The sequence below is a fragment of a genome, unplaced genomic scaffold, assembly GCF_019419815.1.
Source record: "Pyrus x bretschneideri cultivar Hongxiangsu unplaced genomic scaffold, Pyrus_bretschneideri_v1 Contig4, whole genome shotgun sequence".
Taxonomy (NCBI): Eukaryota; Viridiplantae; Streptophyta; class Magnoliopsida; order Rosales; family Rosaceae; genus Pyrus; species Pyrus x bretschneideri.
This window is the reverse complement of record NW_025999723.1, coordinates 13235983-13249008: the sequence shown is the minus strand read 5'-3', so window position 1 is coordinate 13249008 and position 13026 is coordinate 13235983. Positions and strand designations below refer to the sequence as shown.

General features: G+C 34.8%; 1 protein-coding gene across 1 annotated transcript; it reads left to right on the top strand.

The window, feature by feature from the left end:
* Window positions 1-4957: 4957 nt before the first annotated feature.
* Window positions 4958-8882, top strand: LOC103956316 (1-aminocyclopropane-1-carboxylate synthase 1-like). Its single transcript, XM_009368287.3, has 4 exons — window positions 4958-5163; window positions 5292-5423; window positions 5526-5686; window positions 7528-8882. The coding sequence occupies exons 1-4, from the start codon at window positions 4993-4995 to the stop codon at window positions 8549-8551; spliced, it is 1488 nt and encodes a 495-aa protein (XP_009366562.2). The 5' UTR covers window positions 4958-4992; the 3' UTR covers window positions 8552-8882.
* The last annotated feature ends 4144 nt before the right edge of the window (window positions 8883-13026 follow it).

Sequence of the window (13026 nt, the reverse complement as noted above, 5' to 3'; positions counted from 1 at the left end):
CTATGAGATCCAGGCATGGATGTGTCAATTATTTGTCATGTGGAACGCAACGAGAACGTGATCGTGTAAGCTTAAGTACTAAGGCTATTAGTCTATTCCTGAAAAATTGTGATGAATTACATAGTCACCAAGGTTTAGTGATAAAATAGTTGTATTGACTGTCACTTGTCAAATAGTTAGTGAATTTGTTATCATTGTAACTGAATCTTGTATTCTTAGATTCATCATTAATCAATTATAGTTTCTTTGTCTTCTTTCTTCACTCTCTAGAATTCTCTCGAACTTGTTCGACTCTTCTTCTTCCTCTCTATTTTGTCTGTATGGTTTACATGGTATCTTCGCCAATAAAGCTATTAACTTGGTGAATTTTTCCAATCTTGGTTTCTTCTGCTGCTTCTCAGTTTCTATGATCTCGGTCTCTTATTCTTCTCCTTTCTTAATTTTGGGTTATTCCTCAATCTTAATTCTTCGATTTCTTGAGTAATTTTTCAACCTAGTTCTAACTTTTAGACTAACAATAATTTAGTGGTACTTTTATATGAAGTCCAACCTAATCAGTGAAATTAGCTGCATCCTAGCGAAAATTAGATTTCAAATAAAGTTCACCACATAAAGTTCACCACATGTTCAAATTCTTGACATCATAGTCTGTCTCCTCTTGTGAAAATTCTTGTGAAAATTCTTGATTTGGGGTGTGACATTACCAAATAAAGTTCACCACATGTTCTGAATTAATATAATATTGAATAATTAAAATCACGTGTTTCAACACCATCAAATCATTGATAAATAACACGGCAGTGGTGCGTTGCCTCTCCTTGGTGATCGGCCAAATCCATGACTACTGCTCGTAATAACCACGGATTGGAAAGATTTTTTAATGTACCGAGAATAATTTGGTATACTAATTGTCATAAGTGATCGGATATTTTAAAAATAAAATTTCAACCAATTATATTATCATACTTGATGTGTAAGCCGATTGATAATTTTATCTACGGAGTGAACATATTGTTCGGATTTCTAGTAGTGCTGCATGGTGTGCATGCTGATGTCGGCAACAACAGCGTACAGAAAAGAAGACCCACGTGGACGGCCTAATAGTCAACACTCACGCTCAGATTGACCATTGTCCCTTTGACCATTTATTTCAATGCCTCCCCTCACCAAAACAACAAAAGCAAATGCTTAGTTTTTACTTTTTAAAAATATTGAAAACTGAAAATTAAAAATTAAAGCTATTGTTGTGAGCAGTTCTGTTTTTATTTTTCAGTTAAAAACTTATTTAATAATTATTTTTAAATTTAGTTTAAAAAAGAAAACTTAACGAAATAATTATCAAACACTACTCTTTACAGTCACTACTTCTTTGAACTCTTGAAACTCATGGCTCTTGCTATCGAACTCAAGTTAATTCAACTCTGAAATATATCTAAAAAAGAAAAAAAATGCGGTTTACACAAGAAAAGGAGACCATGATGAAATTGGAATCCAAATCTTGACCCACTTGTGATTGTCTGTGAAAGTGAATTGGAGGACCTAAGAAGTGCTTAGAATTTAATTTTTTTTTAATTTTTTTGTCCAAAAAAAAAAAAAATTTAGTTTTCAATTAAGCTTCTATAAATTCTAATAGCACAAACAAATTTAACAAATCAACAAGTGGAAAGGTGACGTATTGTTTTACCTTAACTATTTAGAGGGCCAGGATTCAAATTTTCATGTTATTGTGTGGAATTTTTATATTATTTTGTGGAAGCTTATGCTTTTAATAAAAATAAACTTAAAAAATGATGGAGACGAGGTTCAAACCCATCCCTAGGCTGATGTAAAGAAGCAATAATACCACTTGTGCTAAGGCTCAAGTTTGCAATATTCTACACATACTACAATATATACGTATATGCATGCAAAATTGAAAAATCAGAGGCCCTATGCGGTGGCACCACTTGCACCCCCTTAGCGCCGGCTCTATTGTATACCCAAATTCTACATTGGGGGCCACTTAGAATATGCTCACTTTGTTGCCTTGCCGCCTCAGTCTTTTTGTTTTATTTTATTTTGAATAATACCAAAGGAATCAAAACCAAATTTACATACTAAATGATGTGATGGGTGATTATTGAATTATTATTTAAGCGTTAATTAACATGCTTATTTTCTATTGGTGATACATTATTTGGTTTAAATTTTTTGCCTCCCTAACATTACCTTTTTATTTTAGTTTATTGTGTAAAAAATGCTTCGCAATACAACTCTTTTCTAACTGCAGGGAAAAGTTGAGAGTTCTACAAATCATACTTTTTTTTTTTTTTTTTTTTTGCATGTGATCTAATATCCTAGTAGATAACGTGTTGAGTTTCTACTCATGCGTCTCAGGTTCGAAACTCCCATATCCCCTAAATCATTCTAATAGTTTGGAACTCTTCCCACTCCCCCTCATTATAATAAAAAGAATTTAAAAATAAAAAATTGAAAATATAACTAATTAGGAATATGATTATACCATAGCAAAATTAGATTTTTCTTTATTTTTTTCAATACATACGATATTATCTATACTAAGGGATAAAGGAGTGGGTTAAGCCTCACAATTGGGCTAGCCATTATAATTTGGTTTGAGTTCGCCTTTGGAAATAATCGAACCTAAAACCTTTCACTTACAAATGAAGAGAAATGTTATTAAACCGTAATACTAAGTGACTGATTTTTCTTTATTATTCTAAGAAAAAGTAAGGAAGTTATCATGACAGGTTTACATATATATATGTGTGTGTGTGTGTGTGTGTGTGTGGGGGCAAATGACTTCTACACTCCATTTTTTCTAGGTTGTTGAATTCAATAAAAAAACGTACAAAAGAAAAATGAAGGTGCAGAAATTATTTTCTTATATATAAATAGGGTAAGTACGCTTTCTCACTAAAACTTTGAACCGTCATGGTTTGAATTTTTGACCTCCAATTAGAACTGCTTAAAAAATAACAATTATGTCTCACACACCACCATACTGAGGAATTTATTAGGTGCATGCATGCCTCGCTAAAACATGCTTAAATGCTTAGGGGAAGCAACATGCACATAATAGTTAACCGCTGTGGTCAGCCAAATATGACTGCTGTGCGAACTTGGTTCCGGTGAAAAATATTATTCAAGTATCTTGGTAAGTAGATACCGACGTCTCTTAAATGTATAAACACTCGTAAAGAGGTCAAAAAGTAATTTTAGAATCTTGTTAAAAAAAGTTTATGCCAATCATATTTCGTACTTTAGAAAATTATAATGACTACGAACCAATAAAATTTAGATATATTGGTTTAAAGTAATATATTAAAACAATCGCCATTAGAGAGCTACTGGAAGTAATCTTCTCTCTTCTTAAATTTAATTAGCTAGCTCTTGAGGAATCCCTTTGTTCTAATGGAAGTACAAAATGGATAAAGAAGTGTGGGCTTGCACAACACGACAAGTGTATAGATTTTATCACAAAAAGTCTCGGTACCATTATAATAGAACCATTCAGTAATTATTGGTTCTTATTTCATCATTGATTACATGAAGTCATATTGAATAATTGAATGTACATTTTGATAGTCTTGAAATATAATGTACTATAATGTTTAAAGGTGCGATACAGAAATATTTTGAGTAGATGATTCGAAAGTATATATGTAAGTTGTGTGACATTATACTAGTATAATAGAGCAAACCAATACGTACGTATAGGAATGAGAGTTGGTAGTATCTCAAGTACTGTACCCGTATTGGCAAATATGAAAGGGATGCTTAAATTCAATGACAACTATGCCCTAAAGTCAAATACACAATCATCGCCTTCAGTTGGTGCTATATATACTACTTTTGGGTGTACATGTTTTATCTTTCAAATCTGAAATTTGAGAGTTGTATTAACCTATAGAGTAACGAGAAGCAACCCTCTCCACCCACCCACAGCCCACAGACCACCTTTAATTTTGCTTGGCATTTCAGTACTACTAGAGACAACCACGTGAACTAAACCAAAAGGTTGGGGGGCCAGAAAGTACATTCATTTGAGATGTTCATCAGCTATCTGTGGCATGGATCATGGTATAAGTCGATTTCCAACCATATAAGAAGTATGTAATTGCATTGTCATTCCAGCACACGAGGGACTTGGAATTTTAGTAAAGATGGTAAAGTAACGCAATTGATCAAATTAACGTGGAGGAAAAGTCCACACAACGTGTGAGTCTTGTGCATTTACGATCAAATCACAAGTTCTAACTATACGCTTTCAGTCAGCGCCAAAATCTTCATTCTTTCTCTCATGGTGTTTCAGGGAAGCTTCGTTCCTAGAAACATAAACACCACGCATGCAGCGAACAAAAAAAATTAACACAAAAGAATATACCTAATTAACAAGAAAGTGAAAAACAACTTTCTATATAAGTGAAAAATCACAAATAATGCGTCTGTATACTATATATGTCGGTATCTTATTCATTATAAACAAATAAAGTCAAGATTAATCCAAATAAAGGATATTGTGTCAATGTCTTATATTGTGTATGACGACATTATCATATAGTTTATCAATTATAAAAATAATGTAACCGTTACACTGTTAATTGTAAGTGTTTCGTGAAAAAGTGATGTATTATATAAGGATCACCAACAGGTACACTACTGGTGTACACGTGGTTGTGCAGGATATTACATGCTTGATGGTTCGGTATCATAGACAACATGCAAGCTTTACGACTCATTGACCAACGCTACAATAATTAAATTTTTATGGAATATCGAAACGAACTTTTCCCTCAAATTTGGTTCCTGTGCTGCTTGCCAATCAATCTTCCACTGCCTATAAATTCAACAACTGCCTCACCCTTTGCCTCACACTTCATTGCTTGAAAAAACAATCACTACTGTCGTTCCAGACTTCCAGCAATAATATTATACATCATTATCCCTTCAGCTATATTGCTTGTGTATTTGTTCTTTGAAACCAAGAAAATGGCATCATCTGCAAGTAAAAATAGCTTACTGCTATCGAAGATTGCAACCAATGAAAAACATGGTGAGAACTCGCCGTACTTCAACGGATGGAAGGCGTACGATCAAAACCCTTTTCACCCAACTGAAAACCCTGAGGGTGTAATCCAGATGGGCCTTGCAGAAAATCAGGTTTGCACTGCTCCGTTGTTTTTCTTCACATTTTGCACTGCCAAACACAAAATACATGAGCTATTACATTATAGTTAAGAAGTAATTAACCTAACAAAATGCATGGTTTAACTTTCGTTTGTTTCCAGCTTTCCTTTGATTTGGTTGAAGAATGGATTAGGAAAAATCCCAAAGCCTCTTTTTGCACTGCTGAAGGAGTTGAGAAGTTCAGAAGCGTGGCCAATTTTCAAGATTACCATGGCTTCCCAGAGTTCAGACAGGTATACATACACACACATACGCATGCATGGAATGGTTCATGGAAATTAATTATTCAGTAATTAGCATTATAATTAATTTGCATGATCCTAATTAATTTTCAGGCCATTGCTACGTTCATGTCGAAAGCAAGAGGTGGCAGAGTCACGTTTGATCCTGACCGCGTAGTGATGAGTGGCGGAGCCACCGGAGCAAATGAGCTGGTCATGTTCTGTTTGGCTGACCCCGGCGATGCTTTCCTTATCCCCTCACCGTACTATCCAGCGTATGTCATGCTTCTTTCATATCTTTCATTTCAAATATTGTGTTAAATTTGTTTTTTTTATTTTTATTTTTTTTTACGTACGTACTTTGCTAATCATATTCCGTGCCGAATAGATGAGTGCTTAATTCCTCCAAGAGCCACCAATTTTGTTTTTTATTTTATTTTTTAGACAGAATAGTCTCTGAGATTGGTATAACTCCACACTTTAGTCTTTGAGATTTTAAATCGATAGAACTAGTTCCTAAGTTTATTCACTGTCAATCATTTTGATCATTCCATAGAAAATCCATGTTAAGTAAGGACCAAAATGATAAAAATACCTTTAATTTAATAAACAATAGACCAAAATGCTTTAACAAAAATTGAGGGTATTTTTGTCATTTTATTTATTTAATGGAGATTTTTTTACAAAATGACCAAAATGATTCATGGTGGACAAACTTAATGACCGGTTCTATTGATTTTAAATTTCAGAGACCAAATTGAGGAATTATGCCAATTCCAAAGACCATTTAGCTAAATTTTTAATTTTTTAATTTTTTTTTTTGTTGCATTCGTTTGGTTGACTAAGTGTGTTTTAATTTGTACACACAATAGAGTAGTGAGTTTAAGAATTTGGTAGAAAGAGACTTGTGGAGCCCAAGTCATGGGCTTGACCACAAGGTTTTGAATCCTTAAAGTTATTGTTCTAAAAATTTCCGCCTAGCGCCGTCTAGGCCCCGGCCGTTTAGGCATTAGGTAGTTGGCCACCATCCCAATTAATATCTATGCGTTTGATAATTAAGAAAAGGTGCTTAAACTTGCTGAGGCGCCCGCCTAGACCACCTAGGCACCCTCCTAGTCCGCCAAGACCCACCTATGAACCTGCCTAAGTTGCGACTCACTTAGATAGAAAATAGATAATTTTCATTTTGCATTTTATTTTTTTCAATAAATTGTAAGAGACTTGTTGAATATTTAAATGAAGAATAATAATAGAATAATAATTAATAAACTATATATACATATTCATTATGTCTATTGAATTTTATAGTAAGTTTTTTTAGTAGTTTAAAAAATTAAAATTATCAAAACAACTTTTTTCTTATCGTGTCAAAACAGGTTACTCGCGTGTCACTCTCGTGTAAACTTGTTAAGGACCCGTTATTAACAAGTTATTATCATGTGACCCGATAATGACCCGATTAGTTATCGTGTTGACCCAAAACCCATTATTTTCGTGTTGTTTACGTGTCGTGTTAATGGGTCGTGTAAGAAATTGCCAGGTCTAGTTTAGGATCATAATCAAGTACAAATAAGGATTATCATCGACGATCACATACTTTTCTTTTATATGTATATGAGAAGGTTTAAAAGTTGAATCTGGCCTACTCTTACTCATCTATCTATACTTGATTTTAATGATCATGTACTTTAATCAGTATGATATGATACTATCAAACTTACAATAGTATTAAGGTAGATCAGAAGAACTAGTTAAGACTTTTGAGTCCATTGTTGAAATTTAGTATAATATCAAAGCCACACGCATCAATCCTCAACCATACATTCACATTGGATGATAATTCAAATCAGATTAATTAGTCTGCGTAGTTTACAGCTGGATGTTTAGGCAAAACTCCAACTTCGTTTCTTCTCATCATGAGTTGTTTAAAGTCTTAATCTTTGTACCGTTATGTTAAAATTTTCCAATTAGCTTCAATTTCAGTTCTCATATATTTCTTACCAAACTTAATATGCTCAGTGGGCTAATTGCAAGTCACCAAGCTAATTTAGAAGCTTAATTAACTAATTTTACTCATAATTAATTATTAATTAAGAATTCATATGTCTAACTGCAGATTTTACCGAGACCTCGGATGGAGAACTGGAGTCCAAATTCTCCCAGTCGATTGTGATAGCTCCAACAATTTCAAAATAACCAAAGAAGCAGTGGAAGCAGCTTACGAAAAAGCCAAAAACAACAACATCAAAGTGAAGGGCTTGATCATAACAAACCCATCAAATCCATTGGGCACAACTCTTGACAAAGACACACTTGAAAGCCTTGTCACATTCATAAACCAAAAGAACATTCACTTGGTTTGTGATGAAATCTATGCAGCCACAGTCTTCACCTCCCCAAAATACACATGCATCACCGAGGTCATACAAGACATGGATTGCAATCCCAACCTAATCCACATTGTCTACAGTTTGTCCAAGGACATGGGGTTTCCTGGTTTGAGGGTCGGCATTGTTTACTCCTACAACGATGATGTGGTGAACATCGGTCGAAAAATGTCAAGTTTCGGGCTGGTCTCATCCCAAACACAACACATGCTCGCATCAATGCTATCGGATGAAGATTTTGTTGAGAAGTTCCTCGCGACAAGCTCAAAAAGGCTTGCGAAGAGGCACGGGGTCTTCATGAAGGGGCTTGAGGAAGTGGGAATTAGCTATTTGAAGAGCAATGCAGGCCTCTTCTGTTGGATGGACTTAAGGAGGCTGTTGAAAGATCAAACACTCGACGGAGAAATGGTGTTGTGGCGTGTGATTGTGAACGAAGTGAAGCTCAACGTTTCGCCGGGCTCTTCGTTTAAATGTGTGGAGCCTGGTTGGTTTAGGGTTTGCTTTGCCAACATGGATGATGACACTGTGGAAGTTGCACTCAAAAGGATTAGGGCACTTGTAGGGCAAGAAAAGAAAGCTCAAGAACAAGCACAAGTGAAAAGTACTAAGAAGCGTTGGCAGAGCAATCTAAGGCTGAGCTTTTCATCGTCAACAAGAAGATTTGAGCAGGAAGGTGTTAGTGTTAAGTCACCACACATGCTGTCTCCACATTCACCAATGCCTCACACGCCTTTCGTTCGAGCTACGACTTAAAGAGTATCGGGACCTATATTCTAGTGTGTAAGGGTTTTGGATAATAATTAAGAGGTTGATTATGTTTTTAATTTCGTTTTGGACGTACTCATGATAGTTTTGCCCATTATAATTACTTTAGACGCTGATTATTGAGCTGACAAGTCACAAAGTTTAGCTATTAGCTAGATTGATATATTAATTTTCTATCAGTGTAATGACTTGGATTATGTAATTAATTCAGGTAATGAACCTCTAGAATGAGTATAATAATTTTCTTTAGTCCAGGATATAGTATTTAATATGCTTGGCTGCGTAGGACTCTCCACTGTATAAACCACTAATTTATTTTGGAAAAAAAATGTTACAAAGACTTTGTTTTTTATTGTATTTTGTATAACAGATGATGTGACAGTTGATAGTTGTATATTTTTTTTAATGATTAAATAGGGAGTTAAACCATCAAATACCACATTATGTGGTATACAAAATATGATTCAAGTGAATAATCTCTCTAACATCATATCACTCGTTTTTCTTTAAAGGAAAGGGATCTAGAATCCTTGCATCAAATCCACATAATCCACCAATCTGGGCTTTTGAAATTTGATCCAATGACTACAAATAGGGAGTCCCCTTAAATGTTATAATAACTTTTAACTGTTGGATCAAATTTCAAGGGTCCGGATTTGTGGATTATGTGGATTTGGTGGAAGGGATCCGGAGGATCCCTTTCCATCTTTAAAATGCATGTGCAAAACGCATGCATGCTTGTATGACTTTGAAAGTTGAACTAGCTTGTTTGGATGTGCTTTTAAAATGATTAAAAGCGCTTTTGGTGAACATGTTTTTAGAATTAATTCTTAGTAAAGATACAAATAAATCTTGGAAAAATATTTAAAATGCTTCCTGAAAGAAGCACATAATTGGTACTTCTTACAGAAAGCACTTTAAGTGCTTTTGGAATTCAAAAACATTTTTTCTAAAAGCACTTTTAGTCATTTTAAAAGTACATCAAAACGAGCTATATATCTCTATTATCCAATGGGTTGTTCAATTAGCCAGTTAGGTGGATTATTGAAAATTAATCAGTTGAATGGTGATTGACAAAGGCCAATTTGTGACATCGTGGCTATGTTGGTTTTCCCTGTGAGTGGCCCAAATATTAAACAGATAAGGCATTGAGGATATGATAATCCAACAAATTAATCGTGAGCCGGGCCTTCTATGTTCATCATCATCGTTATAGAATGTATATAGTTTTATATATAAATATATATATATATATAATATATATATATGTGTGTGTGTGTGTGTATATACGTACATATATAATATATATGAGTATTATATGATGAGCATGCTGTGTGTTTAATTCATCGTCACACTACACAATGAATCAATTTGAGATCGAGATTTCCAAGTCAAAATGACTCATAGAACGACGTTAAAACTGATGAGATCATCACATACCATAACCAATTAAACTTATGATGATAGATATGTACATACAAACTAATTAATTTGATTTAATCTAAATAATGGGTATGTGACGGATAGTCGGATATGGCGCTATATTATAATTTGTTTCTAACTTAACTCTTCCAATTTCGATTAATTAGAGAGTGGTTACTAATGAGAAAGTTCTAAACAAAAGTTAATTGTGTACTAGGAAAACCTGATATTGTTCTTCCTACCAAATATTTCTTCTTGAAGCATGCACTTTGAAGTGCTTAAAAGAAGCATTGGGATTTTTGATAAAAGTTCCAACATGTTTTGAATCAAAGTAATTTTAGCAGGCGTTTGTAAGCATAGATGTTTGGAGTGCTAGCAACCTTTGTATTGACATTTGTATTTGGACCTTTTCACTTTATCAAATGGTGGGTGTAGTTCAAATTCGATTTTGACGATAATCGAACTTAAAACCTCTCACTTACAAGTGAAGAGGAATACCACAAGATTTCTCACTTACAAATGCCACATTTTCATTTTGTACACAAAAAGGAGACCTTTTAATGTTTTTGGCTTGGGATTGAAGATGAAAAACTAAAAATATAGAGAAATGCTAAGGGGTCTATCTCAAAGTAGGAATCTTTATGAACTTCTGTCAGCTCACTGTTCAACGTCAATTCTCATGCCAACATTATAAAACATTATGCTAAAAACATGGGAACGACAAAAAAATCCATAGAGATTTCCACTTTTAAAAGACTCTATTTATCATTTTTCAAAAATATAATTTCAAGGATATTACACATGTTCGATTTCAATCCCAAATGACATTAAATGTCTTTTTATTTTTGTGTGAAAAAAATGACAGGTGGCATTAAAGTGAAAATGTTTCAAATATAAAAATTAATGCAAAGACCACTAGTGTCACATCCTGGTTTGGGGTCCACATCTTGGGCTCGCTCCATCACCGTAGCATGATATTGTCCGTTTTGGGCCCCGACCACACCCTCACGGTTTTGTTTCCGGAAACTCACACTAGAACTTTCCAGTGGGTCACCCATCATGGGAATGCTCTCGCTCCCAACTCGCTTAACTTCGGAGTTCCTAAGGAACCCAAAGCCAGTGAGTTCCCAAAAAGCCTCGCGCTAGGTAGAGATGAGAATATACATATAAGGCTTATAGGATCCACTCCCCTGGGCGATATGGGACGTCCTCGTCGGCACACCACAGCCAGGGTTAGGCTCTAATACCAAATTGTCACATCTAGGCCCGGGGTCCATCCGCTCCACCACCGTAGCACGATATTGTCCGCTTTGGGCCCCGACCACACCCTCACGGTTTTGTTTCTGGAAACTCACACGAGAACTTCCCAGTCAGTCATCCATCATGGGAATGCTCTCGCTCCCAACTCGCTTAACTTCGGAATTCCTAAGGAACTTGAAGCTAGTGAGCTCCCAAAAGGCCTTGTGCTAGGTAGAGATGAGAATATACATATAAGGCTTACAGGATCCACTCCTCTAGACGATGTGAGATGTTACAACTAGCAATTTTCTAAGTGTTTTCTACATAAACGATCTCAAGGCCCTTATTGTTTCTATATTGTTAAAAAATAGAATTGTCGAACAAACTCTAAATTTTGTCAAGCACTAAGAATTAAAATAATAATAATGAAAACTGCATTTATACACATGATTGCGTATATTTGATTGCCCATCGTGGTTTTTACAAACGTTAGAGTTTTCATCAAACTGTTAGAAGGTGGAACTGTGAGGTGGCAGAGAGACATTAAAAAGTCTCGTTTTGAGAGAGTAGAGTCTCCTTAGCATTTCTCTACAAATGCCTATATACTACAAGGCTCGGTTTGATTGTGTACTTGAAAACCCTAATTTTGTTGTCATTTAATCTACATTTAACACGACTCGCTTTATAATTATTAACAACACTTTGAGATGTTAATAAGAGATTTTTTTTTCTATTAATAATACACTTATTTAAAGAGTTTGTTTGAAATTGCTTCTTAAATGAATAAAAACATATTATGATAACTAAAAAGTGCTTATGGTTGCATTTTGTAGAGGGAAATTAAAATTGTTTCTAGGTCATAAAAGTGTTTTTTCAGGGAAGCACCTATCATATGCTTTTTCATAAAACACTTCCAAGCCCCTTCTCATAATGCACTTGAGTATTTTTAAAGAAGTTTCAACGTTTTTGTACTAAAATCAATCCTAACAAAGGTGATTATAAATATAAATGTTTTCTAAAGAAACAACCCATGTAATGAAGGTTGATGGAGCGGTTGGTGTTGCCGACGGCACTCGTGGAGTAGATGCTATAGTGCGTGATGCTGACGGAGAATTTAAAGGTGTTGTTGCTATGCCGACACCTCCATTGCTCTCGGTTCTTGCGATTGAGCTCCATGCAATCAAGGTTTGGACTTTACACTGGACTTACGATTAGTGCCACTGGTAGTTGAAACAGATTCTATTAGAGCCGTTCAGTTGCTTGCTCAGGATGTTGTTTGCTTGGTTGCGGAAGAAGTGTATGTGGATGTTATACTTGCTATGTTACAAACTAATCAGGTGGTGGTGACCCATGTATTAAGCGAGGTGTATAGCGTGACTCCGTTTAAGATCAGTATAGTTTGCAATGTCCAGAGTTATTGTTTTGGGTAGATACGGAACCATCATGGTTGACGCCAAGTAACCATGTCGAGTCTGTAAACGTGGGTTAAGTTTGTCTTGCATGTGATGTCTCTTTTTTCAGAGGCAACCTTCTTGGTATTATGTTTTTGTTTGGTTAATGTTTGAATGAAATCCAATTTTACCTTAAAAAACCCAAAAAAAAACACTCCAACGAGCTCTTAGTAATCTTATTTCTAAATAATTATTGAATACTTTTAAATGTTGTCAAAACTAAGAAGTATTAGTCAAATTAATGAATCAAACTACATGCATGATTGCATATAAACTTGAGAGTTGAAACGTACGTGCACTGTGTCATTGTTACAAAGGCTGAATTTTTCACCATACTGTTGGAAGGTAGAA

Excerpts from the sequence above, each read along its gene's own strand:
- LOC103956316 (XM_009368287.3), top strand. The coding sequence starts at position 4,993 with ATGGCATCATCTGCAAGTAAAAATAGCTTACTGCTATCGAAGATTGCA. Across the intron at positions 5,164-5,291 it reads TGGGCCTTGCAGAAAATCAG|CTTTCCTTTGATTTGGTTGA; the intron begins GTTTGCACTGCT and ends GTTTGTTTCCAG. Across the intron at positions 5,424-5,525 it reads GCTTCCCAGAGTTCAGACAG|GCCATTGCTACGTTCATGTC; the intron begins GTATACATACAC and ends ATTAATTTTCAG.